General features: G+C 43.2%; 1 protein-coding gene across 2 annotated transcripts; it reads left to right on the forward strand.

The window, feature by feature from the left end:
* The first annotated feature begins 10321 nt into the window (after positions 1-10321).
* Positions 10322-27370, forward strand: nup42 (nucleoporin 42). Of its 2 annotated transcripts, XM_033046350.1 has the most exons (8): positions 10322-10639; positions 10680-10829; positions 16283-16523; positions 19345-19439; positions 19658-19734; positions 23219-23305; positions 24871-24952; positions 25775-27370. In XM_033046350.1, exons 2-8 carry the CDS (start codon positions 10706-10708, stop codon positions 26392-26394), a joined length of 1326 nt encoding a protein of 441 aa, XP_032902241.1. In that variant the 5' UTR covers positions 10322-10639; positions 10680-10705; the 3' UTR covers positions 26395-27370. The 2 variants fall into 2 exon arrangements, with proteins under 2 accessions (XP_032902241.1, XP_032902230.1); XM_033046339.1 differs by having other exon boundaries at positions 10322-10829.
* The last annotated feature ends 264 nt before the right edge of the window (positions 27371-27634 follow it).

Raw genomic sequence — 27634 nt, forward strand, 5'->3', positions numbered from 1 at the left:
GTGGCACGTCCCACTGAGTTCCTCCAGCAGTTTGGTAATTTTACAACCTAAATGAGCTTGAAGAAATTCTGAACCAATTTTCACTTGCATGCGAGGCATTGTTTTTTTTAAAATCCATTATATTTTGGTTTTGCCATTTTCCACACAGTTGTAAGAATTTAATACTGAATTTTCAGAAAGCACCGTGAATGAATTGATGGGAATTGTATAATTGTATTCATTAATTTTTTTTAGATGGATTCATTCTTTAATACTGACATCCAATCATTGTTGATAAGTGGTTCTATTTTTACACTTTTAAACACTAAATGAAATGTTATTCCTGATCTCCTTTCAGGGATTAATTTGGTACAAGAGCATTCCAGCAATCTAACCAAATTTCCTAAGCAGAAAGGTATCTAGTGTCATTCTAATTAATCTGGATTCAGACTTTGAAAGGAGTACCACATTTAAGTTTTGGACAGATACTTTGGGTTTGGAGAATGGCTAAAACTTGATTAAAAATAATTCCGGTTGGAAAGAGCTGAATTATGTGGACAGTTTGATTAAACATATTAGGAATGACTAATCAACAAAATGTAGTGGAAATCTAGAAAAATCTTTAGCCTAAAAGATCGACGATACCAGATCAAATAAAGTTTTCTGGAATGATGTCAACAAATTCTCACCAGTTAAAAAGATTAGAAAACAATGGGTAAATATAGAAACAATGAACTGCAGATGATCGGTTTATATCAAAGATAGACACAAAGTGCTGAAGTAACTCAGCAGATCAGGCAGCATCTCTGGAGATAAAGGCTGGGTGACGTTGGGAGGGTAGTAGATGGGGTGGGGGGGGATGAAGGGCTGGAGGCGAGAACAGATCAGGACCAGAGGGTAAATATAGTTGAGATACAGATTAGCTATAATCTAATAAAATGGCAGGAGAGACTCATTGTTGACATTTTAAATCAACCCCTTGTTGGTTTGGATTTATTTAGACAGAAAACTACCTTGTACTAACATTTTGTATCTCCGTCATCTCTCATGTAGGCTATCCTCTCATTTATCTTCTCAGATAGTTATTGGTAAGCTTTCAGGCAAAAATAAATTGATTTTTGAAATCTGAAATCAATAAAAAATGAAAATTCTTAGGAGTTCGGGTAACACTTGTGCGGAAAGAAAAAGTCCATATTCTGTGTGTTACGTTTTAATCAGAAAAACAAATATTTGGAACCTTTAGATTGCTATTCAAGATTTTTTTTAAATTTGTGTTCCATTCAGCCATGTTATTGAAGAATGAAATCTAATTACAATATTAACATTAGTGCAAATAATTAATTATAATGCCATTTTAAGCAACCAGCCAAATGAATTGCTATTATTGGGAATGTTTATTTTTTAACATGGCATCAATTTATTTTTAGGTTTCCTCTCACTGCAAAAATTAACCGTTATCATTGAATTGGTAAGATGTTTACTGTTAAAGAGTACTTTCAGGTCTCTGCACCTTAATATTTAAGTTGGTTTTGTTGTGCGTAACAGTTGTTTAATAAACGCTGCCTTAATTATATGTTGTACAAGTTGATCATTTCTTTATAAATTGAATTAATAATGACAGAAATATATCTCTGGTATTGGATTTCAAATTACGCTCTTAACATCCTTTCAAGGCATCTCCATACTTGTTTTATCTCTAACTTTTGCTTGTCCTGAAATATTAACTGCTTTCCACAGGTGCCACCTGACCTTTGAGGCCAACGTTTTCTGTTTTATTTCATACTTTCGTGTTGAGTGAATCTACTTAACTCTCTTTAATAGTTGTGCTTCCCTCAATCTGTTTGTCATAAATACAGAAATTACTGGAAATTCTGGATGTCAGGTATCAATTTTTCCAGATAAATGTTTTTCCAAATAAATGGTAAAAGAGAGGCAAGAGTGGCCATTGGACTGTTGGAAAATTACACTGGAGGAGTAGCAATTGGGAATAAAGAAATGGTGAACGAACTAAATACGTTTTTTTGCATCCGTCTTCACAGTGGAAGACGCAAGCAACATGCCAGAAATTCAAGGGAGTCGGGGTAGAAGTGAGTGCAGTCACAATTAATAAGGCAAAGGTGCTATGAAAGCTGAAATGTCTGAAGATGAATAAGTTACCTGGACAGGATAGACTACACCCCAGGATTCTGAAAGAGTTGGCTGTAGAGCAGGGAGAGAGGCAAAAGAAAGGAAACTATAGGCTGGTTAGCCTGATTTCATTGGTTGGTAAAATTTTAGTCTATTATTAAGGATGAGGTTTTGGAGTACTTGGAAGCACATGATAAAATTGGCCAAAGCCAGAATGGTTTTGGAGATCTTGCCTGACAAACTGTTGGAATTCTTTGAGGAAGTAACAAGCAGGAGACAAAGGAGAGTTAGTGGATGTTATTTATTTTTGATTTTCAGAAGACCTTTGATAAGATGCCATACAAGGCTGCCAAACAAAATAGGAGCCCATGGTATCAGAGGCAAGGTGATTGGCAGAAGACAGAGTGAGAATATAGAGGGTTTCTTCTGCTCGGCTGCTGCTAGGCGACGAATTGACAAATGGAATGCAGCGTAGCAAAGTATCGGCGAAACCAAGCGCAGGCTTGGCGATCGTTTCACTGAACACATCCGCTCAGTCCGCCTAGGCCTATGTGATATCCTGGTTGCAAAACACGAACTCCCCATCCCATTCCCATACTGATTTTTCTGTCCTGGGCCCCCTCCACTGTCAGTGAGGCCCAACGCTAATTAGAGGAACAGCACCTCATATTTTGTTTGGGCAGCTAACAACTCAGCAGTATGAATATTGATCTCTTTAAGTTACTTTTGATTTCCTTCTCTCTCCATCCCTCCCCCATGCGAGTTTTCCGAGACCTGATTAAATGTTGCTGATTGTATGCCTCTTCACCTCCTCAGCTAACAATGACTTATTCTACATTTTCCTTGAGCTTCATCACCTTTGACCTCTCATTTTCACACCTTCCCCTTCCATATCTCGATGTCCCTCCCTGTCCTGAATTTCAGTCCTTCCTTCTGCGAAGGGATTCTGAGAGTCCTTCCTTCTCTCCAGAGATGCTGCCTGTCCCACTCAGTTAATCCAGCATTTTGTCTATCATCAAAGTAGATGGTCATCTACCTTGGTAGAAGAAATAAAGGCGTAGACTATTTTCTAAATGGGAAGAGGATTCAGAAATCGGAGATGCAAATGAACTTTGGAGTGCTGGTTCAGGATTCCCAAAAGGTTAATTTGCAGGTTGAGTTGGTAATAAGGAAGATAAAAGCAATGTTAGCATTCATTTTGAGAGGACTAGAATATTATAAACAAGGATGTAGTGTTGAGGCTTCATAAGGCACTGATCAGCCCGTATTTGAGTATTGCAAGCTGTTTTGGGCCCTATATCTGAGGGATGTGCTGGCGTTGGAGAGAGTCCAGAGGAGGATTATAAGAATGATTGGGTTAACATATGATGATTATTTGACGTATCTGGGCCTGTACTTGGAAGGATGAGGTGGGATCGCAATGAAACCTGCCGAATAATGAAAGGACCAGATAGCATAGATGTGGAGAGGATGTTTCCAGTAGTGGGAGGGTCCAGGACCGACCACAACCTGGTTCACCTCCTACCCAGGTCTAAGCCAATGGTCCAGAGGCTGCCTATGACCACAAGGTCAGTGAGGAGGTGGTCACAGGAGGCATATGATGCTCTACTGGGCGGTTTTGGAAACTGGGACGCCCTCTGTCGTCCCCATGGAGAAGACATTGATGGACTTACGGACTGTGTTGCCAGCTACATATTGTTGTCCCTGAGGTGGATAACGTTGTCCCCGAGGAGACTGTACACTGTTTCCCCAACAACAAGCCCTGGGTCACCAATGACATAAAGGCCCTTCTCAACCAGAAGAAGAAGGCCGTCAGGAATGGTGACCGGGAGGAGGTGAAACAGGTGCAGAAAGACCTGAAGGTGAAACTATGACAGGGCAAGGACGACAACAGGAGGAAGCTGGAGCTGAAAATTCAGCAGATCAACATGTGGAGTATGTGTGGAGCAGTATGAAGTGGAGTATGTGTGGAGCAGTATGAAGTGGCGTATGTGTGGAGCAGTATGAAGAGGATTACAGGCTACAAGAAGACCAGTGGCCTGGGGAGGGAAAGCAATCAGGACGTGGCCAACGATCATAAAGCTGTTTTATTTAATAGATTTGATGGTGGTCCTCTGCCCACCCTCCCCCCTGCTCCCCAACAAACTCTCCCCCTCAATCCACCAGTTCACTTCTTCTGCCCTTTGCCGAGCCTGATCATCAAGGGTGAGGAAGGTGCCGAGCAGACTCCGCCCAGGCAAAGCCACGGATCCTGATGGTGTCAGCCCTAGGGTACTCAAGGCGTGTGCCAGCCAGTTGTGTGGAGTGCTACAGCATTTCTTCAACCTGAGCCTGGAGAGGGTTCCTGTGATGTGGAAGACATCCTGCCTCCTACCTGTACCAAAGAAGACGCACCCCAGCTCCTCCAGCTCCTCCAATGACTAGACCGGTGGCGCTGACTTCACCCGTCATGAAGTCCCTGGCGAGGTTCACTCGCCTGCGACCCCTGGTTAAACCCTATCTAGATCCCCTGCAGTTCACTTTCCAGACAAAGTTGGGGGTTGAGGACGCCATCATCCACCTGCTCCATTGTTCCTATGCTCACCTGGATAAGCCGGGAAGCATTGTGAGAGTCATGTTTTTTTTTTTTACTTCTGCAGTGCTTTTAACATGTGTTTTTAACAGTGCATTTAACCTGCATTGCTAGGGGGGCAAAATGACGAAGATGCTCCATTGGTGCCCTGGATCACCAACTACCTGACTGGCCGACCACAATATGTCAGGCTACAGAACTGTCTCGGACATGGTGATGAGCAACACAGGGACCCCACAGGGAACGGTCCTCCCTCCATTCCTGTTTACCATCTACATCTTGGACCTCGGATCTAACTCCGTCTCCTGCCACCTGCCGAAGTTTTCAGATGACTGCAATTATGGGCTGCATCAGTGAGGGGAGGGAAGCTCAATACAGAGGTGTAGTCAATGACTTTGTTAAGTGGTGTGGGCTAAATCACCTGCAGCTCAACAACGACAAGACTAAGGAGTTAGTGGTGGACTTTAGTAGGAGAGGAACTCCCCTGTCTCCATCAATGGTGTAGAGGTGTACTAGGGAGTACAAATACCTTGGAGTGTACCTGGACAGTAAACAGACTGGAACGCTGAGGCCCTGTACAAGAAGGGACAGGGCCGGCTGTACTTTTTGAGAAGGCTCTGCTCCTTCAACGTCTGCAGTGAGATGCTGCAGATGTTCGACAAATCGATGGTAGCCAGTGCCATCTTCTTCGCTGTCATATGCTGGGACCAGCTTTTTTGTTTTAAAATCGAAGAATTATTTATTTAAATTCCAACATGATACTAAAAAAACAAAACAAAACCGTGGTGACATACCCACCACCATATTACAGAATCACCAAACTATTCAGACGTTAAATTACAAACAACTATGTTACAAATAACACCACCCTCTCCAACACCACTGGGGCGTGGATGTAACCCCAGTAAAGGAGCAAGCATCTAGCTCGGGCAATGCCCTCTTCCGCCAGGCACCGTGACTCGTGGATGGCCAGCTTGGAAAGGCCTAGGAGCAACCCAACCAGGACATCTTCAGCCCTGCCCACTCCTGAGATCCCGTCACCAGTCCTTCGGTCACTGACAGCAGAGCTCCTCCTCCCCCTACGGACCCTAGGTGGAGTAGCGGTGCTCCTTGTCCTCCAGTCCCTGGCTACAAGGGACGCTCTACTGGTCCCTCTACCCTCAACAGGAACGACGTTACTCTTGGTCTTGTCGTCCTTCTCCAGGTCGTCCGAGAAGGACCTGAGATGAAGCCGGTCGTTCCCCTTCACCCCCTGCACCTCCTTGCCCCTCCCCCTCCTTCTGAGGATGGGGTTCAGCGAGCTGGTGAGCCCGTGTAAGTTTGGCCACCGGAGGGAGGCCAGCCTGGGCCTGGGCTCATTCGGTGGCCTGGATGAACTCGCGGATTTCCTCCACTGGAATGAGTGGAGTGGCGTCGGGGGGAGCGAGAATATCCATTGACTCATTGTCTGCGGAGTCCCCTTCCACCCGCTCACTGCAGATGGAGTCACCATCTCCATCCCCAGACACACCCTGAGTGCTCGAGACTCCCACCCCACCCCATGCAGCGGTAGTCTCTACCCCAACCGCTGGTCGCTCCTCCACCTCAGTCCCAACCTTGGGGCCAGTGGCAGATGGGCCTTCCCCAATGTACCCGAGGAGCCAAGACCATTGACAGTGGGGACGTCTATCCCATCCCAGTTGGGCCCAGTGGACACTGGTGCAGACTCAGGGATTCCCCCTGGAGCTAGGTCCTGAGGGAGAAAAGGGCTGGTTTCTGCTATCCCCTCCCCGCCTGGTCTCTACCTTCAGAGGCGTGCTCTGCGCCTCGTCCTGGGTGGGTTGTGTGCATGATGTCACGGGCTTCCTCGTGTGCATGATGCGGGACCCCAACAGAAATCTCCTCCTGCTCCATATCACCCAAGTGGTCCTCCACGGAATCCCCTCCAGAACATGGGACTGGGGCCCGAACCAGAGGGCGGGAGTCTTCCTCCACCACCGTACTCTCCTCCTCCTTAGAGGATTCCCGTTCGTACCCCTGCCGCTCCTCCGTAGAGAGATTCCTCCTCTTTTTCGATGGGTTGAGCTCAGACTCTGGTGTCATGTGAGCAACCTTGCTCTATGGCTCCCCCGCCCCCGGTTGGATTATGGGGCTTGCAAACTCCCTATCGGGAGGTGATAGAATGGGTGGAATGTACTTGTCTCTGGGGGGTTTGTTCCCCATGTGTTTCAACTTCTTTGCCACCTTGCCCCCCCTTCTTTTGACCCTTCCCACCCCCACCCGGTGCTCTGCGCAATCCCAGGGTTCCCTGACTCAAATACAGGAGGGGAGCCGGGGGGGTCTGTGGGAGGAGGCTTGGTGGCGCCGGAGAGGCCTCCGGCCAGGATTTGGCGCAATTCCTCCGTATATGCCCCAGTTCCTTACAGGCATGGCAACCTGGCCGCTCCAATGTCCAGAATATGGTAAAAACCCGCCCATCCTGCTGGATGCAGAAGCGCCCGTCAACTACCTCCTCCCAGCCCAGCATCATCGTCAGTTGGCGCTGGAGGAAAGGAACATGCGCAGCTCCTTCCTGCGGAATGATATCAGGGTGGTGCCCGTGAGTACCTTCCGCAGGGTCAGGGCCGGATTGACATATAAACTTCACAAGCTTAAGCTTAGGCCCTCGAGATCTAGGGGGGCCTTGGCAGGGCCGGATTTACTTATAGGCTGAAGCCCAGGGCCTCAAAATCTAGGGAGCCTCCGGCCAAGGTGTTTTTTTCCCAGAGTAAAAGAAAAATTGCAGCGCTATCAGCATTTCCATTTTGATGGAAATTACCCGAAATTCTGGTTCCGGCCCGCTGGAAGTTTTGGTGAAAAAAATTGCGACCATCCTCACTTGTGCAGTTGGGGGCAAAGGATCTTTGGTTGGGGGATGCCGGTGACGCAGTAGCGACGCAAAATGTCTCTTCGCGCGTGCACAGTGGGCCCGGGCAGGTTCAGATCTCCATTTGCACTCCACTCAATCACCTCGATGCCTCGTGTCTACCAAAGATCCTAGGCCTAGGTGTCTACACCAGGTAAGTAGTGGAATATTGCGTTGCGGGAGTGCCCGTTTCTCCGGGCGGGCGGGGTGGGGGGGGGGGGCTGCGATGTCTGTGGCGCGGAGTCGGAGCCTCACTGCGTGGGAGGGAGAGAGAGGGGGGGATGTGAGAGGGGGAAAGGGGGTTTGAGACAGAGGGGGGAGGGGAGGGGGAGGGAGAGAGTAGCAATGTTACAAAATTTTGAGATTTTAAAAATCAAGTCTGCAATTTACCCCATCAGATAAAGCATAAAAATAAGTTTAATTTGACACCTAATTCACTTTCATATCTCAAGTATTTAAAAAGTTATGGCCATTTTCATACTGGGAAATGAGCATCTTGTTCCCTATTGATTTTCTATGGACATAACAAAAAAGCTGTGATCGTGAACAGTCAAAAGCCCATAACTTTCTTAAAAATTAAGAGAACTGAATGAAATTTTCAGTTATCATAGATTGAAGCATTCTGAAACAAATATAAAATAATCTTACTTGGATGACCTGAAATTAAAGCATATAATTAGTTAGTTACCTAATTGTAGCTAATTTCAGACTTCAATTACTAGATCTAAACATCTATCCATTTCTTAATAAATGATTAACATTTTTAAATAGCCTAAATGTCCAAATAATATTCACAAATAATTCACAATAAAACATGATTTTTAAATCTCATTTACATTAATTTATAGACCAAATGGAAGGAATTTAGTGTTTAATTGCTGTAAATAAATGCCCATTTAAATCAGCTTTCTAGTGGGATCCTGTGAACGCGCTGGTTTAGAACGTTCACATTGCGGTAGATTTGTGCCCTCAAATGCCCAGAAAAATACTGCGGGATATAATGGGGCCAAAATGAGCTACTCGCAATATTAAACTTTGTATAAAGGGATCTTTAGAAGCCCTTTTTAATGTAAAAATATACAACCTACCTTCTGTGGTTTGCTTTATGAGACCCTGCGGTTGCTGGCGGTCGCGGGTTTAGAGATTGATTTTTAAACTACTATAACTATTTTACGAGGCCTTTAAAACTAATAATAGCTTTTGCGACGGGGTCTTCCAGCGATTTTTCGTTAATAATTAACTAGGCTGAACATCTTAGTTTTGAACAGCCTAGAGAAAATCGCGTTTTAAACCCGCCCCCATCTAAACGGCGCCAAAATCGCGCACACCCGCAGCGGCAGATTTTCAAAGACGCTTCAGGTAGGCTTTGCAACATACCTAGAGAGAGAGGTCGAGGGAGGGGGTAGGAGGAGGGGGGAGAGTGAAAGGGGGATTATCTTTAGTGAGATTGCAAAATTAAGGTAGGTTTTAGAGCAATTATATTTTCTCCTCCATATGAATAATATTAAACAATTGGAACTGCTTTCTTTTCCTTGATAACACTGAAAAATATGTATAGGGAGGTTTCACGGCAGTCGGGTCACGACCCATGACCCGTACTGTTGCTAGGCTACTCCAAATGGATTACACGCGATGTACTGCAGGTAGGCACTTACCATTGATTCCAACTTAGCGGGCCCGTTAAAACCCGCTGAAATTGTCAATTTTTGCACTGTAAATAATTATGAAAATCGGGATAAGCGTGTGAGACATTTAGCCTACTTCAGAATTCCAAAAGTGAGGAGAAATGACGGTAGATAAAAACGAGAGCTGAAGGGGACAACAGCCAGAGTGCTTGGCGAACATTGGCCATTTGCTCACTGCATTTCATCAACAGTAAGGCATTATTTATGATTTTTCTTGATTCCTTTGGCATCTAAAAAGTTTCAGAAGTGATAAATCTGGCTGTGATTTTTTTTTAATCGCCCATGGTTCTCGTGGGTTTTTACATACAAAATGAAAACGCATCTGAAGAAAAATTTACAGCCAGATTTATCACTTCTGAGACTTTTTAGATACCAAAGGAATGAAGAAAAAACACAAATAATGCCTTACTGTTGATGAAATGCAGTGAGCAAACGCGATAATTCCCAATATTTTCAATGTTTACCAAGCACTTTAGCTGCTGTAGTCCCTTCAGTTCTCGCTTCTCTATACCTTTATTTCGCTTCACGTTTGGAATTCTAACGTTGGGTACATGTCTCTCACACTTACCCCGACTCCCACAATTTTTTTTAGCGCAAAAATTCAACATTTTGGCGGTTTTTAACAGGTAGGAAGTATGCGTTTCTAGCATTAATAACATATACCGGAAGTGACGGATGTCTTCCAGTCGGATTTAGCGGCTCCGTGCATCGAGCCCTATGACCCAGTGACCTTTCGTGCAACCTCCCTATTCCATAGTTTGCGACTTTCATTTTGCATCATATTTTTAATGTGCACACACTAACATAGTAGAACAGTAACAAGCAATCAAATCAACACACACAACATTTTCTAAAAAAAGGTTTTATTTACTGCAAAAACCGCTGATCCGCTGAGTTAGTCCAGCTTTTATGCCTCGGTGTAAACCAGCATCGGCAGCTCCTTCCTACACAATCAAATCCCGCCCATCCACAGCCCATTCAAAATGTTGCTACCAAAGATTATCGAGCTCTATGATCTTTGTTTGCTCCACCCGTCAAAATGGGCCCCGCCCCCTCGCCTCGCTCACAATCGGCGCCAGATACCTGCCTGACGTCATTAAGAGACGCCACGGACAACGACGGTTGACGCACGTCGAACGGTCGCTTACATTTCTCCTTGTGACACGCAAGCTCGCCAAGTATAAATTGTGTCGGATCGGAAATTTCACGATCGTACCCACAGCATTTGTAGTTCAATTACACGTAATTAAATACTGACGATCCCGACTGGGCGTTGTTAACTTGCAGCTTTTAACAGACTCCGGGCCCGGGCTTGTCCATCGGCGGCCGCCGGCTCCTGACCTGCCGGCGCTGGCTGCGGTAACGTCACAGAGGGTGCGGTAACGTCACAGTCAAAGATCTTTGGTCACAGAGGCTGCGGTAACGTCACAGAGGCTGCCGTGGGAGAGCGCACCAACAATGCCGATCTGCAAGTACTTCCTGGAGGGACGCTGCCGCTTCGGCGCCAACTGCTGGAACGAGCACCCGCGGGGCGGCGGCGGTGGCGGCGGCGGCGGGGGGCGTGAGCAGCAGCAGAGCGGAGGTGAGGGGAGAGGCGGGTCCGAGTGCGCGGGAACCGGGGTGGGGATGGGGCAGCGGAGGATGGGCGAAGGTGGACACTGGCTCTGTTAAATCAGCAGAGAAAGCCAGCTCCGAGCATGTCTTTTTGCACTATTATTGTCTGTTTTTATAAAATACTTGAATGGGATAGGCACAGCAATTAGGTTCCAGAGGACTGGAGAGCAGCTAATGTTTGTTTAAGAAGGGAAGTAGAGAGAATCCAGGCTGGTGAGGCTCACATCAGCGATAGTGAGGCTATTGGAGAGGAGTCTTCAGGACAGGGCTTACTCCCATTTGTAAGAGACTGGTTAATTGGGGACAGTCATCATGGCTTGGTACATGGCAGGTCATGACGTATTAACTTGAGTGAGATTTTCTAATGATGTGCGAAATTGATTGATGAGGGTAGGGTGGTGGATGGTGTCCAAGTGGATTTTAGTAAGGCATTTGATAAAGTTTCCCATAGTAAGCTGGTCCAGCAGATTATGATGAATGATATTCATAGTGCCTTTGTCGTATGGATTCAGAACTGGCTTGCCTACAGTGCCCTCCATAATGTTTGGGACAAAGATCCATCATTTATTTATCTGCCTCTGTACTCCACAATTTGAGATTTGTAATAGAAAAAAATCACATGTGCACATTGTCAGATTTTAATAAGGCCATTTTTATACATTTTGGTTTCACCATGTAGAAATTCCGGCAGTGTTTATACATAGCCCTCCCCATTTCAGGGCACCATAATGTTTGGGACATAATGTTTGGGACAAAGCAATATCATGTAATGAAAGTAGTCATGTTGAGTATTGTGTTGCATATCCTTTGCTTGCTATGTCTGCTTGACGTCTGCGATTTATGGACATCACCAGTTGCTGGGTATGTTCTCTGGTGATGCTCCGCCAGGCATGTATCGCAGCCATCCTTAGCTTATGATTGTATTGGGGGCTAATCCCCCATCAGTTTTCTCTTCAGCATATAAAAGGCATGCTCAATTGGGTTCAGATCAGGTGATTGATTTGGCCACTCAATTTTTTGAATTGAAACACTCCTTTGTTGCTTTGTAGCAGTATGTTTGGGATCATTGTCTTCCTGTAGACTATGCTGCCGGCCAATGAGTTTTGAGGCATTTGTTTGAACTTGAGCAGATAAGATGTGTCTATAAAGGGAATCCATTTCCATAACTCGCTGAAAGCGGCAACACAAGTAGATAGAATACTAGAGAAGAAATATGATATGCTTTGTCTTCATTGGTCAGGGCAATGATTGATTGAAAGCTACAGCATGAAAACGCCCTACTGCCCACCAAGTACATGCCAACCATCGATCACCTGTTCACACGACGACACTTTCTCATCCATGCCCTACACACTCGGGGCAATTTTACAGATGCCAATTAACCTACAAACCCGCATGTCTTTGGGTTGTGGGAGAAAACCGGAGCACCCAGAGGAAACCCATCCGTTCTCAGGGAGAACGTGCAAACCCCACACAGGCAGCACCTAAAGTCAGGATCGAATCGGGGTCTCTTGTGCTGTGAGGCAGCTGCTTTACCAGCTGCGTCACTGTGCTGCCCCTCAAGGAGTATTGAGTATAAGAGTCAGGAAGTTATGGTGCAACTTTCTAGGACATTGGTTAGGCCACATTTGGAGTGTAGTTTGCAGTTCTGTTCACCCCATTACAGGAAGAATGTGAGACTTTTGAGAAGGTGCGGAAGAGGTTTGCTAAAATGTGTTGGAAGGAACTGCAGATGCTAGTTTTCACTGAAGATTGATGCAAATTACTGGAGTAACTCAGTGGGTCATGCAGCATCTCTGGAGAAAAGGAATAGGTGATGTTTCGGATCGAGACCCTTCTTCAGACTAAGAGTCAGGGGAGAGTATAACTTTGCTGAGTAAAGGGGAGTATTTGATGGCCTGAGTTAGCAGGAATTCTGGGGACTATGTGCAGATAACCAAGGTCTCTAAAGGGAGGCAACCAAAGGAAACATTTGAATGTTATAAAGGCCGAGGGTGACCCTCAGCAGAACTGGTCCGATATGCATTATGTTGAAGGGTAGTTGACGATGGCTCATTTTTCAAATATCTGTCAGATTGAATTGGGGAACCCTTCATTGACTGTCATTCACAAGATTATGGGGGGTTGGCCAGATATGACATTGCTGAGTTGCTAATTGGCTGCACTTCTTAACAGACAAGGTTGTGAGTTTCTCCAGGATTGATCATCGGATTACAACATCTGGCTTTACATAAAATAGTGGATAAGCAAAGAATGTTTTGAAGGGATCCAAGAATCTGCTGACGAAGGCTAAGTCAGTGCTCCTCTTCTGCAATTGCCAAAAGGAATGATGAGGAAAACTATCTAGAGATTTGTGCAGATGCATTCTTATCCTGATTGGAAAATTTGCGAGAGCCAGGGTGCAAACAGAAGTGTGGGAGAATGGCAAGTGGTCGTCCGAAGCAGACAAAACACTTGAAGACCAATCAGGCTAACATCAGAAGTGACATGAGGCAATAGCGACAGTACTCGCTGGACAACATATCCCAGATCATATAAGGTCATGAGAAAGAAGGGCGACTGCCTTGAGATGAAAGGAGATGTACACCATTGTATATTCTTGCAGAATAGGAATACCGAGGAGACCAAGCAGGCAAACCCGAGACAACAGGACGGATCTGGAAGGATATATTCATATAAAAGTGGGGAACCTCTGTTTCACTGATATAGATCGGTGGTGAGCACATCTGGTGTGGTTTGTACAATAATCAATATTACTTAAGAAAAAAACATTAATGCAGTGAAATAGTTCAGTAAATGTTTACTAGATTAATACTTTAATGAGTGGGTTGTCTTATGAGGAAGGTTTAGGCAAGTTAGTCTTGTATCCACTGAATTTCAGAAGAGTGAGAGGATACCAGATTGAAACATGTGATCTTGAGGTGTCTTAGCAGGGTGTTTGTGGAGAGGATTTACATGCTTCCGGGGCAAGTATAGTCACTTTTTTTTAAACCTATTGCCTTTTTATAAAGATGAGAAGAAGAATTAGAGAGTCGTGCATTTTGAACTCTGCTTCCACAATACAAGAGTCTTTGAATATTGTTTTAAGGTAGATGCAAGACTCTTGATGTGCAAGGTGGTGACAGATTACCACATATAGATAGGAATGTAGATTTGAGACGGGATGCAGATCAGACCAGACATGATCATATTAAATGGCGGAGCAATCTCTTAAGAGTCGTGTGTTGCTACTCCTAATTTACAAGATGTATCTTTCAGTAAGAAGTGAGCGGCACGGTTCTTCAGCGTGCTTCTTCACAGATGGAGTTGCTGCCTTACAAGGCTTACAGTGCCGGAGATCCGGGTTGGATCCCGACTACGGGTACTGTCTGTACAGAGTTTGTTTGTTCGCGTGGGGTTTTCTCCGAGATCTTCGGTTCTCTCCCATACTCCAAAGACATACATGTATGTAGAATAATTGGCTTGGTATATTTGTAAATTGTCCCTAGTGATAGTGTTAATGTGCAGGGATCACTGGTCGGTATGGACTCAGTAGGCCAAAGGGCCTGTTTCCGTGCTGTATCTAAACTAGACTAAACTAAGAATGCTGCCCTCTTTTTTTGTTTATTTTATTAGAAGTTAATACAATACAAAACAATACAGTGGCACCTAATTTTAGGTGCTAACTATGTCATACCGTAATCCATTCTATGTACAACCTCTAGTTTTATGTTATGAGTAGGCAAGACAAGAAAAAGAAAACAATAGAAAGGGGAAAGAGTGGAAAAATAGATGGTAGAGAGTAGAAAAATGTGAAGTGTGGATATAAAAAATAAAAATAAAAAAATAAAATAAAAAAGAAAAGGTGGAAAGTAGAAATAGAAGAAAAGGCCCCTTAAAAGAGAATTTTTCAAATCTATATTCGGAGTTGTAGATCTATCCACGTCATGAACTGAAATCAGCAATCCTTATGGTACCGCTGCATCACATGATTCCAAAAAGTCGATGAAAGGAGACCAACTCCTTAAGAATTGGTCATATTTATCTATTAGTCGGAGTCTCATTTCTTCAAGGCGTGCTATGTCCATCATATTCCTAATCCACATTTTAACAGTTGGTATGGTTGTATTTTTCCAAAATTTAAGTATCAATTTCTTTCCAATTATTAACCCATAATTAAAAAAAACATTTTGGTCTTTATTTAAATTGGTATCTTCTCCTATTATTCCAAATATAATCCATTCCATTTTGGGTTCTATTCTTGACTTGAAGAGCTTTGTAAATATATCAAATATATCACTCCAAAATGTATTCAACTTTGTACATCCTACAAATGAATGTGTTAAATTAGCGTTTTGAAACAAACATTTATCGCATCTGGGAGAGACGTTTGGATAAAATTTATTCAACCTCGTTTTTGAATAATATAGTCTATGTAATAATTTGAATTGAATTAAATTATGTCTTGTATTAATAGAACAGTTATGTGTATTCATCAAATACACTCGGGGGTCGCGTAACTATTTAGCATGTGGGAGTCTCGTTCGTTATCGGAATTAACCAGACAAATCGCTCCACCAACTAAGAACGGCCATGCACCACCACCCACAGAATCGAGAAAGAGCTATCAATCTGTCAATCCTTTCCGTGTCCGGGCCGGGTGAGGTTTCCCATACTCCAAAGACATACATGTATGTAGAATAATTGGCTTGGTATATTTGTAAATTGTCCCTAGTGATAGTGTTAATGTGCGGGGATCACTGGTCGGTATGGACTCAGTAGGCCAAAGGGCCTGTTTCCGTGCTGTATCTAAACTAGACTAAACTAAGAATGCTGCCCTCATTACAAGCGGTTTGTCTGTTCATGATAAACAGAAATAAATAAATTCAAATCATCAACAGTTTTCCAGTACACTGGGATGAGATACTGAGACATGCATTGATGTACTAGAGTATATTGTTGCTATAATGGATTGTGCTTGAAATTGTTTTAAATATTGGTCAAAGTAGAGAAATATTTTAGAGGTGGAAGGATCTATATTCCTATGGTATTTTAGTGTTACAGGGAGCTGCATGAATCCATTATGCTTCAATGTTAAATTATGTTTTCACATACAATTGCTCTGTCTTTAATGGGTTCGTGGCATTTTAAAATTTAATTTAAAAGAATGAAGTTTTTTGTAATGGATTATTGTACATATAGCAAATGTTTTTTGTCAACAATCCTATTTTACAAAGGTGTAACTTTTTCTAAAATGAAAGTGTAGCTCATTGATACACAGGTTGGTTAAATTATGGGTCTTTTGGGATATTGAGATGCTACATTCAGTAGTCAAACTTAAATAAGCCTTATGTATTTTATAATTAGAAAATACATCAGTACATTTTAAAATGTAACAGCTATTGATGCTGAAGTTGGCACATAAATGGCTGTCTGTTTAAGCTTACAGTAACAACAGAGGAGGCTGGGGAAATCAGTTCCAGAAACCCCAATCCAGATACATTCAACCATCAACTTTCTCCAAATCGACAACGTGGGTAAACCCTGGCAGGGATGTCGACCGAAGAGGATTTGGTAACACAGATGCTGGGAAGAAAGCAGTTGCAAATTCTGGAAGCTTTATACAGAACAGATTTACAACTCTCTCCAATGATAATCAAGAATGTGATCAGGAAAACATACTGTGAGTGTGATCATTGGTTTTATGCACTAACTGTACAAAGAAGGGCCTCGGCCCGAAATGTCACCTATTCCTTTTCTCCAGAGATGCTGTCTGACCCGCTGAGTTACTCCAGCATTTTGTGTCTATCACTGGTGAGAGACATTGAATTGGTCCATGTTATTCCAATGTGCAACATTGTCAACCCTTCAATGGTGCACACATGTTTTGTGCTTAATCTAAAATAGTTAGAAACAACTCAGCTGCACCATATTTAACTCCTGGAGACGCAAGTAACTGCAGATACCCAGAACCTTGAGCAAAAAAAGAGTGCTGGAGGAACTCTGGGTCAGGCAGCATTTGTGGAGGGAATGGACAGACTGATCAGTGTGAAGGTGGGTCCTGTCCCGAAATGTCGTCTGTCCATTCGCTCCACAAATACTGCCTGACCTAATGAGTTCCTCCAGCAATTGTTTTTTGCTTATTTAACTCCTAATGATTAAATACCAAAACAGACTTTCTGTTGATCATTTAATAAAAAATGTAAAGCGGGCAGCACGGTGGGGCAGCGGGAGAGTTGCTGCCTTACAGCGCTTGCAGCGCCAGAAATCTGGGTTTGATTACGACTGCGGGTATAAGTGTAAATTGTCCCTAGTGTGTGTTAATGTGCGGGGATCGTTGGTCAGTGTGGGCCGATGGGCCTGTTTCCGCGCTGTATCACTAATCGAAACAATGTATTTTGTTTTCAGTTGTTTAAAAATCCTATATGTTTCCTTAGCTGATTTTTTTTTGCTTGTCTAATTTCTGAAGGCATTCAGCTGGTATGCTGTTTCACGATGCCTAGCATCCTTGTGCACCACAAAGGAGCGAATGCTTTGCAATTTTGAGTGTTACTGTGCTATTTGATCACTGGCAATCCAAATCTGTCCATATTCTTCAGTCCCACTTTTTAGTGACATTTCTGTAACTTGTTGTTCGCTGAAACAACCTTTCATTCTGCATTCCATATAATCTTGAGTTTATCTAAAACTCTGGTTCTCATCCAAATTTGCACAGTCTTGCACTAGGTCGTGTTCTAAAAACCTGTGCGGACCAACTGGCTGTAGTTTTTACGGACATTTTCAACCTCTCACTTCTGCGGTCCGAGGCTCCCACCTGCTTTAAAAGGGCATCAATAATACCGGTGCCCAAGAAGAGCAAGGTGATGTGCCTCAACGACTATCGACCAGTGGCACTAACGTTGGTGGTGATGAAGTGCTTCGAGAGGTTGATCATGGCGCAAATGAACTCTTACCTCGAGAAAAACCTGGACCCACTGTAGTTTGCTTACCGCCACAACAGATCAACACTGGATGCAATCTTGCTGGCTCTCCACTCCGCTCTGGACCACTTGGACAACAAAAACTTATATGTCAGGCTGTTATTCATTGATTACAGCTCGGCATTAATATAATCATCCCCTCCAAGCTGGTTACCAAACTCTCAGAAGTGGGTCTCTGCGCATCCCTCTGCAATTGGATCCTCGACTTCCTCATTCACAGACTGTTCGAATTGGTGGAAATGTGTCGGCCTCGATAACAATCAGCACGGGAGCACCTCAAGGCTGCGTGCTCAGCCCCCTGCTGTACTCACTCTATACTCATGACTGCGTAGCCGGTCATAGTGCAAACTCCATCATCAAGTTCGCTGACGACACCACTGTTGTGGGGCGTATCACTGATGGGGACGAGTCAGAGTATAGAAGTGAGATCGACCGACTGATCAAATGGTGCCAGCACAATAACCTGGCCCTCAACACCAGCAAAACCAAGGAACTGATTGTGGACTTTGGAAGGGGTAGGATGGGGACCCACAGTCCCGTTTATATCAACGGGTCGATGGTGGAAAGGGTCAAGTGCTTCAAATTCCTGAGCGTGCACGTCTCTAAAGATCTCTCCTGGTCCGAGAACACTGATGCTATTATAAAGAAAGCACATCAGCACCTCTACTTCCTGAGAAGATTACGGAGAGTCGGTATGTCAAGGAAGACTCTCTCTAACTTCTACAGGTGCACAGTAGAGAGCATGCTGACCGGTTGCATCGTGGCTTGGTTCGGTAACTTCAGTGCCCAGGAGTGAAAAAGACTACAAAAGGTAGCAAACATTGCCCAGTCCATCATCGGCTCAGATCCCCTCGATGGTAGGTCAATCGCTGTGGCTTCCTCAAAAAGTCTGGCAGCATCATCAAGGACCCACATCATCCTGGCCACACACTCATCTCCCCGCTACCTTCAGGTAGAAGGTACAGGAGCCTGAAGACTGCAACATCCAGGTTCAGAAACAGCTGCTTCCCCACAGCCATCAGGTTATTGAACAAAACTCTGAACATTAATAGCCCATTATCTGGTTATTTGCACTTTATCTGTTTTATTTATTCATGTGTGTATATATTTATACAATGGTATATGGACACACTGATCTGTTCTGTATTATTGCCTTCTATATTCTGTTGTGCTGAAGCAAAGCAAGAATTTCATTGTCCTATCTGGGACACATGACAATAAACTATCTTGAATCTTTCTTGGGAATGTTTTTTCAATTCCACTTAAAGCAGTGTCTAGTGTTTGATCAATTCTTTTAATTTCATATCCCTTCCTGGTCTTATCCCTCCTTACCTGTGTAATCTCTTCTCGGCCTGCAATGATTTTATCTATTTAATGACTGCATTCTGCAGTTTCTTTTTTGAACATGGGCCTTGCATGTTTGCCAGGCAGGAAATAGCAATTTTATTTAAAATTCACTGCCTGCTAAGTACTAATAATTTATGAATAAACATTATGTGTAATATTGTTTTATCTTTATTTCAGGGAAATTGTAAGAAAAGACATTGAAGCATGGGAATCCACTGGCCAGTGGTTATTCTCCTGTTATTCTGTGGCCAAAGAGTATGCCTGTGTTTCAGGTATGATTTTATTTCTGTTTTTGTGAAATTGGTTTATGTAATGTGTTCTCATTTTGTGCTTCAGTTTCGCCTTCATTGTATTCTTTGTAACTAAGTTAAGGGGTTTAGGAAGGGATTAAGGATTTCAATGGTCTTAATACTCTTAGCGTATGTAGAGACATTAAAGTGGTTATATAATTGAGCAGTGTTGGTTTATTATGTGTTTTATTCTTTTGTAGGTCTTGTGGACATCTCCCCTGAAGAACTTCGACAGGAATATTATAACAGTAGGGCAGGAGGCAATTTACAGCACTATGTAAGAACTGTTTTTTAGGATATTGAAGTGGAAGCATAATTATATTTTATCAGTTTAGCTCATCCGAGTTGTTCTATCTTGGTTAAAATAGTAACCAAAACTCAGAGAACAGAACTAACTATTAATAAACTTTTGAGTTTGCAATAAATATATCAAGTCGCACACTTTAAATCTCAATGTAATTCTCAAATGGCCAATGGAGTTGGTAGTTTCCTGACATATATTTGTTCACCTTTTGAATCATCTGTGCCATTAGAAACTCTAATACCTTAATTTAATTACATATTCAGGGTTTACAGGGGCTTGGAATAATTAGAATTTTATAATTGCCCCCCCCCCCCCCCCCCCCCCCCCACCGTTATTAGTCTATATAAAATAATTTAGACTCATTTTAATTATGTTAGCTCAAATCATCCTGCCATAGTGAATCTTATGAATTGCAATGTAATTCCAGCTGTTAGCATATTGATCTTTACATAGCTAACTTGCTTCAGCTTCCAATTGGAATATGATGCAGCAAAGTATTGAGTAGAATGATGACAATGGATGCAGTGGTGACGCTTCACTATCCTAGGTGATGTGACCTCAAGTGACTGGGAGTGGAACATTGCAAATTAAAATAATTCTACACCATATAATCGTACATTTTGAAAGATGTTTGTGTTTCAATTAAGCGGATATGCCTTCTGAATCGTGACTCTCCAAGTCACCACAATATGAATGATTAATAATTAGACCTAAGTAATTTGAGTTTTCATGAGCAACATGAATGGGGTCGGTTTTTACTTTTTTAACTTTGTTAGGGAATGTTCTGATTATTAAATGGCTTGCAAACCTTTGCAGTGACGTGCTGAATATTTTTAGAATGGCGTGAAATGTTTTGAGGTGTTGTAGTGGCCTGGTCAAGGTCAGGAGAAGACCGGACGCCAGGCGGATTCAAAAGAAGCTTTTTAATTCCAACAGTCCGAGAACACACACACACGACACCCTTATCTCTACCCCTCGGGAGTCGTCAGGAAACCCCGTGGCAGACCAACGCCCCTGTCCCTCAATCTGCGAGGGGGATGATCCAAGGAGTGGCCTACTCCCCAGGGACCGCCACAGGACCCCCCCCCCCCCCCCAAGTACCCGAGGTATGAATCGGACAGGAGGGCGTACACGGCGGCCAGCCCGGGTGCACACAACGCTCGGCCCCGGAACAGGCGCCTGGTCAACAAGTGCGGGGGACGAAGTAGCCAGAGGAGGAGGTACCCTAGACTGAAGCCGCCCTCGCTTACGGGGCAGCGCTACCAGTGCCGGCCGATCGATATCAATATGTGCTGGCTTCAACCGCGCAACTGAAACAGTCTCACGCCGACCCCCCATGTCCAGGACGAACGTCGACGAGCCATGTTCCAAGACCCGGAAGGGATCTTCGTACGGCCGCTGTAGAGGTGTCCGATGTGCATCCCTGCGCAGAAAAACAAACTGGCAGTCCTCCAGAGCAGAGGGAACGTGCGGACGGAAGGACCCATGACGAGAAGTGGGCACCGGCGCCAGCTTGCCCACCGTCTGCCGAAGACGTTGCAGAGCGTCCGAAGGCTGCTCCACCTGGCCACGTGCCGGCGGGATGAACTCCCCAGGCACCGTTAATGGAGACCCATACACCAACTCGGCGGAGGAGGAGGCCAAGTCCTCCTTGGGTACGGTGCGTATCCCCAGCAAAACCCACGGTAGAGCGTCTACCCAGTCTGGGTCAGTGAGCCGCGCCCTCAGGGCACCCTTAAGCTGTCGGTGAAACCGCTCCACTAGGCCGTTCGACTGCGGGTGGTACGCCGTCGTGTGGTGCAGACGAACACCCAGGAGGCGTGCCATGGCCGACCACAGCTCTGACGTGAACTGAGGCCCCCGGTCGGAAGTTATGTCCAGTGGAACACCGAACCGGGCGATCCAGTGCGCCAACAATGCTCGAGCACAGGTGGTTGTTGTGGAATTCTGTAGCGGAATGGCTTCAGGCCACCGCGTGAAGCGGTCCACAATGGTGAGAATTCCACAGCTCGTCGGCTTGTTCACCCAGCGCCTGCATGTCGGTAAACGGATCCCTGGCGAGCTGCATGCGAATGTCGGGAGGCAGCTGCTGCAGGTAGGCATATTTAAACAGAAAGCACGGCTCATGGTCCCCCATTAGGGTGAGCATGTCTTCCAGGAGGGCAGACGGCCGGCGGTCGCCCAGGCCGTCCATTCTGAAAATGCGAGCTGCCCGCTCGGCGTCTCCCAGGCCAAACCTCCTGATGAGAAATGCTTTAAGGCCAGTATATTTGTTTGTTACCGGGGGGGCCCTGAGGAAAGGCTTAACTCGCCTCGCAGTTAGTTGGTCAAGCGAGCCAACCACGTAATAATACTTAGTCTCATCCTGCGTGATACCTCTCACAGCAAACTGTGCCTCTGCCAGCTGGAACCAGGTTTCGGGTTCTTAGGTCCACAGCGTTGGGAGCTTCAACGCAACAGCGTTATTATCCATCACGATGCGTGATGAACGACGCGGGGTCACCAGTGTAGTGGCCTGGTCAAGGTCAGGAAAAGACCGGACGCCAGGCGGATTCAAAAGAAGCTTTTTAATTCCAACAGTCCGAGAACACACACACACGACACCCTTATCTCTACCCCTCGGGAGTCGTCAGGAAACCCCGTGGCAGACCAACGCCCCTGTCCCTCAATCGGCGAGGGGGATGATCCAAGGAGTGGCCTACTCCCCAGGGACCGCCACAGTATATTAATTTACACCTGCAATGGTAATGATGGTGATATTGAAACTTATTTATAAATATGGTGGTAACTGAAATTGTGGAGAAAATTAATTTCTGAAATGTGTCTGATGAATTGAAGGAACTCTGGGCATGTGATTTAGTAGTATTAAAATTGAAAATCCCAACAGCGGGAAGTAGCAAGTTAAAACCTAGGCACCATTAAAACATTTTTAACAATTGGGACTGTAAACCTAAGTCTGAATGGCTACCGCATGAAAAATAACTGAAAGAATATTGTATTAGCAGTGATTTTAGGAGAGGGCAAAGTTGTGACAATTGCCCCCTGATTTCAGTGAGGTGACTGGTTGTCCAGACTTTATTCTCGTAACTGTTTGCTTTGGACTTTCCAAAATCCCAATAGCTGTACAATTGTTTGTTTTTTGTTTTTTTTAAACTGCAGAAATCAAATTAAAATCAAAATGCTGGAAACACTTGGGTCAGCAGAATCTGTAGAATAAGAAACAGTTAAAGTTTCAGGTGCTAGTTCCTTTGTCAGACCTGGTGAGGGTTCCTGCACCTTTTTCTTTATCTATGTATATGGCATTTACCATACTGCTGCTATATAAGAAAGATAACTTTGTTACCAGTAGATCTTGTGCTGTCACTGAATCAAAAATTAGTTGTAAACTGATTTCATTAGACAGTCATGCTTGTATTTATTACTAACTTGTCCTTTAATTTGCCATATTTTCATTTAGGTTGACTCCATTGCACAATTATCAAATCAACATAGAAACAGGATGCTTGAACTGAAGAAGCCAAATTCTTCTGCAAGAGTGTCAATGGTAAAATTAGTTCTTGTTGGAAAATAATTACCTGGGAAAGTAGTACATTATTTGTTGCAGTTACATTTACAGTAAGAGTTCTGGTGGGGTTGTTGGCATCCACCATCTGTTTAGTAACTTGAAACACAACTGGCTTTAGACAGGGCACTAAAATAATTATCAAAAACCTGCTATACACATTTGCCTGATCATCACAATCTTTGTTTTAAAAGTATCTCTGTGACAGACTATTCATTCGAAGGCATATTGCTTATCCCCAGCTACTGCAAGATATGCCAGAGAATGATAGAGGATTGTTTCAAGTCTAAGTGAATTCTTAGTGGCATATATTGTCTTAATTAAGTCAAATACTTACATGCGACTGAAATTTGACATACGGCCTGAAGTCTCTGAATATTTTTGTTTTTCCTTGGTTTAATATCTCTCACCAAATACCATGTTTCCTTTTCTATTTTTCCTTTGATTGGACTGCTCATGAACAACTCATTTGTGACATACATAAATTCAATCTGCATTACATATTCTCAGTAGTTGCACAACCAGGTTAATTCCCAGGATGGTGTGACTGACATATGATGAAAGAATGGGTCGACTGGGCTTGTATTCACTGGAATTTAGATGTGAGGAGATCTCATAGAAACATATACAATTCTTAAATGATTGGACGGGCTAGATACAGGAAAAATGTTCCCGATGTTGGGGGAGTCCAGAACCAGGTGTCACAGTTTAAGAATAAGGTGTAGGCCATTTAGGACTGAGATGAGGAAAACCTTTTTCACCCAGAGAGTTGTGAATCTGTGGAATTCTCTGCCACAGAAAGCAGTGGAGGCCAATTCACTGGATGTTTTCAAGAAGGAGTTAGATTTAGCTCTTGGGCTAAAGGAATCGAGGGATATGGGGGGGAAAAGCAGGAATGGGGTACTGATTATAGATTATCAGCAATGATCATATTGAATGGCGGTGCTGGCTCGAAGGGCCGAATGGCCTACTCCTGCACCTATTTTTCTATGTTTTCTAAAAGACCCTCCCCTCTGTTGCTGAGCATGAGAGTGTCTACTTGGCACAAATGCAAAAATTAGAGCTGACAAGGTAAATATTGCAAATCAAATTAAATAATTAAAACTTACTTTTAAGAGCACATGGAAGGGAGGTGATTAGTTGATATGTGCAAGTCATTTGCCATGTTTTAATTAATTTGATTTGCAATATTTACCTTGTCAGCTCTAATTTCTACACAGTAGAAATCTGGTTGCCATTTAAGAAGGGCTCAATGAAAAATAGCTGAACTATAGACCATTAAGTCTGAACATCTGTGGTGAGAAAGTTACTGGAGGGGATTCTGAGGGATATGATGCACAGGCATTTGGAAAGATGGGTTGATTAGGGATAGTCAGCATGGTTTTGTGTATGGGTGATCATACCTCATGAATTTTGATTGGGTGAATTGTTGGTTATGGGAAATGTTGCCAACAGTTCCTCAACATGGTGCAATTCTGTTGCAAGTTCATCAATTCATTTAGGATACTTGTACAAGTATGACATGTTTTCTTACCCCTGTTCTCCAGAGTGCTGAATTGAGACAGCCTAACCAGCAAAAACCATCAGTGGGCTTTGGTGGCATGCAAACTTCAACATTTGGCTCATCGGGTGAGTATATCCTTCAGAAGGTTAATGTTTTGCACTTCTGGACAAGCATGTATTTATTGTCATTTCACAGGCTCCTACTTAAAACTTAGTTTTAGGTTTAGTTTTTTGACACATGTATTGAGGTATAGCGTTTCATCGCAAAGTTAATTTTTCTGTTACCTGCTTTAATTAGAGTTTTAGGATGTTAAGTGTCTTTCTTTATTCAAAATCACTTTTTTTTTTTTAAAGAGTTTTTGCACAAATATTAGGTAAAACTAGCCTAATGGCACTGCGGCTCACTAATGTGTGGGCATCATTGTTGGGTTTAAAGTGGAAGTAAACATATGGTCGGAAGATTGTTCCAGAATTATAATCATCGGTAACACAAAGGCTCGTAGCACTTGCACAAACAATTTAATTTGGTGCAGAGGTTTGGAATTTTACAGCAGTATAATTGTGCATTTTTCACCATCAGAGTTAATTGGTTGGCTCCCCTTTTTCACCCAAGAAATCTGATTCTCTTCTCAATGTTAATTGTCAATTCTGCTTCCAACACTTATTTTATGTTTCTATTGTTTGCTCTTGTGAATGATTTAACCCATTTATTAAAGAAAGTATATTAGATTAATCGTATGAACTGCAATAAGTATAGGTGAAATAAATACAACTTCTAAAACATTTGAGAATGTGTCTGTCTTGCTTGGTTTGCCACATTCACTTTATGTTTGAAGCTTACAACACATATAGGGTTTAAAATGTAGTTACTTCAAGTTTATATGTAATTTGCCAGATATGTTTATTTTGTGGTTTAACAAAACAACATGTCTGCCTTGGATTTGTTAGTTTCCACAGGTTTGACATCTACCAGCATAAACAGCAACACATTTAGCTTCAAACCCAGTGCTGGATTAGAAAATGTTGCAACAGTCGGCTTTGGAAACGCAATAGCCTCTTCAGCCCCTCCACCGTCAGGGTTTGGAACCAAGCCTGTTGTTTCTGCTTCCGTCTTTGGAAACAGGCCTGAGTTTGGGGCACCTACTGGAACAACGGCTCCATTGCCTGTATTTGGTAGTTCTGCAACCAGTTCTACCCCAGGTGTCTCTGTGTTTGGAACTTCTGCACCATTTGGAAGCAGCTTCACAGCTTCCAGTGCTTTGGGAAGTTCAGCAGTTACTGGTGCACCTACAGCCTCAGCATTTGGAAGCACTGTGAAGGCAACAGGTAATACTTTTGGGAACTCCGCAACAACTACAACGTCACCAAATGTTTTCGGGGCAGTTGTCGCATCTGTCCCTCAGCCGCAAATTACCCCTGCAAGCAATCATTCAGTTAGTGGAAGTGATGTGTTGTACACACCCCAACCAGAACTTTCAGCAGATGACCTGCGAGAATTTGAAGCAAAGAAATTTACCCTGGGAAGGATTCCTTTGAGGCCGCCACCTATTGAACTTCTGACTGCCTAAGTAAATTTGAAGTAATTTGTTTCCAATGCATGGCTTTGAACAATACAATCCAAATCCAAATTGAGCTTTTTCTATGTACATTTCAATTCTTGCGTGGTGTGCTATTTTATAATTTTATTATGGGTTTGACATTCTAATAATTTATTGAAGACATGACTGTTGCATTCTCATTTTTTACCCACATTCCTTGCCCAAAATTCAAAGGTTTGCCATAAGTTCCATCGGAATAAATGCTTTGCAGGTAATTCTGTATCTTCTTTCCTACCAGTTGTTGCTGAAAGCAGGGGAAGGTAGGAGGATGAATATGTTGATGAGAGCAAGAAATATTAGATGTTGCAATAACATAAAGGTTGCTGAGCTGATATTTTAATCGGAACTAATCCTTATTTGCTTCTAAGTATGTTTAAACATTTTCAAGGCTGTGCCTGGGTTGAATTGGAGAGTTTTATAATCATACAAATTTTCATTTAAAAAAAATTGTCACGTGAAATAACCCAATGAAAACTGCAGACGGTACATTCTTCAAAGTACTTATAATACCTCCAGATTGTGCTGAAATTGAACTTTTTAATTTAATGTTTTATAAATTAGTCCGCATTCATTTTAAGTCTTGAATCGTGTAACTAACCCCAATAAATATATAAGATAATTCACAGTTGATGTAATATGCTGCATATGATGACTGTTAACATAAAATTTTGTCAGTAGTACCCATCCAAAACATAATCTTCATTCTTCTTGTTGACTTTTTTATTGTATTAAATTTGAAAAAATATTATGGTGACAAACTTGCTTGGAATATTCTTTATGACATTTAGTAACAAATCACTTCACAATCTGTATTATGAGTATATGGTTATGTATTAATATTTATATGCAGATGGATATTGCTTACTCCTTGTTTTTAATATTGTTATGTACACATTCTGATAGTGTAAATTAGATACAACGTGAAATAAAGAGCTGAGTAAATGGGTTATGTTGTGTATATTTATGGTGTATACTGTTGAGATGTCAAATAATCGAGAGTAGACACAATGCTGGAGTAACTCTGAGTCAGGCAGCATCTCTGGAGAGAAAGAATGGGTGACATTTCTGGTCAAGACCCTTCATCAGACTCTTAGACACAAAATTCTGGAGTAACTCAGCAGGTCATACAGCATCTTTTGAGAAGGAATGGGTGAAGTTTCGGGTCAAGTTAATTTGGGTCAAATGGATAATTGATCAAATGGGGAATTAC

Source organism: Amblyraja radiata, chromosome 2 (assembly GCF_010909765.2).
Source record: "Amblyraja radiata isolate CabotCenter1 chromosome 2, sAmbRad1.1.pri, whole genome shotgun sequence".
NCBI lineage: Eukaryota > Metazoa > Chordata > Chondrichthyes > Rajiformes > Rajidae > Amblyraja > Amblyraja radiata.

Coding starts and splice junctions, on each gene's coding strand:
- nup42 (XM_033046339.1), top strand. CDS start 10,706: ATGCCGATCTGCAAGTACTTCCTGGAGGGACGCTGCCGCTTCGGCGCC. Junction 19,735..23,218: donor GAGGCAATTTACAGCACTAT/GTAAGAACTGTT, acceptor ATTTTCATTTAG/GTTGACTCCATTGCACAATT. Junction 24,953..25,774: donor TTCAACATTTGGCTCATCGG/GTGAGTATATCC, acceptor TGGATTTGTTAG/TTTCCACAGGTTTGACATCT.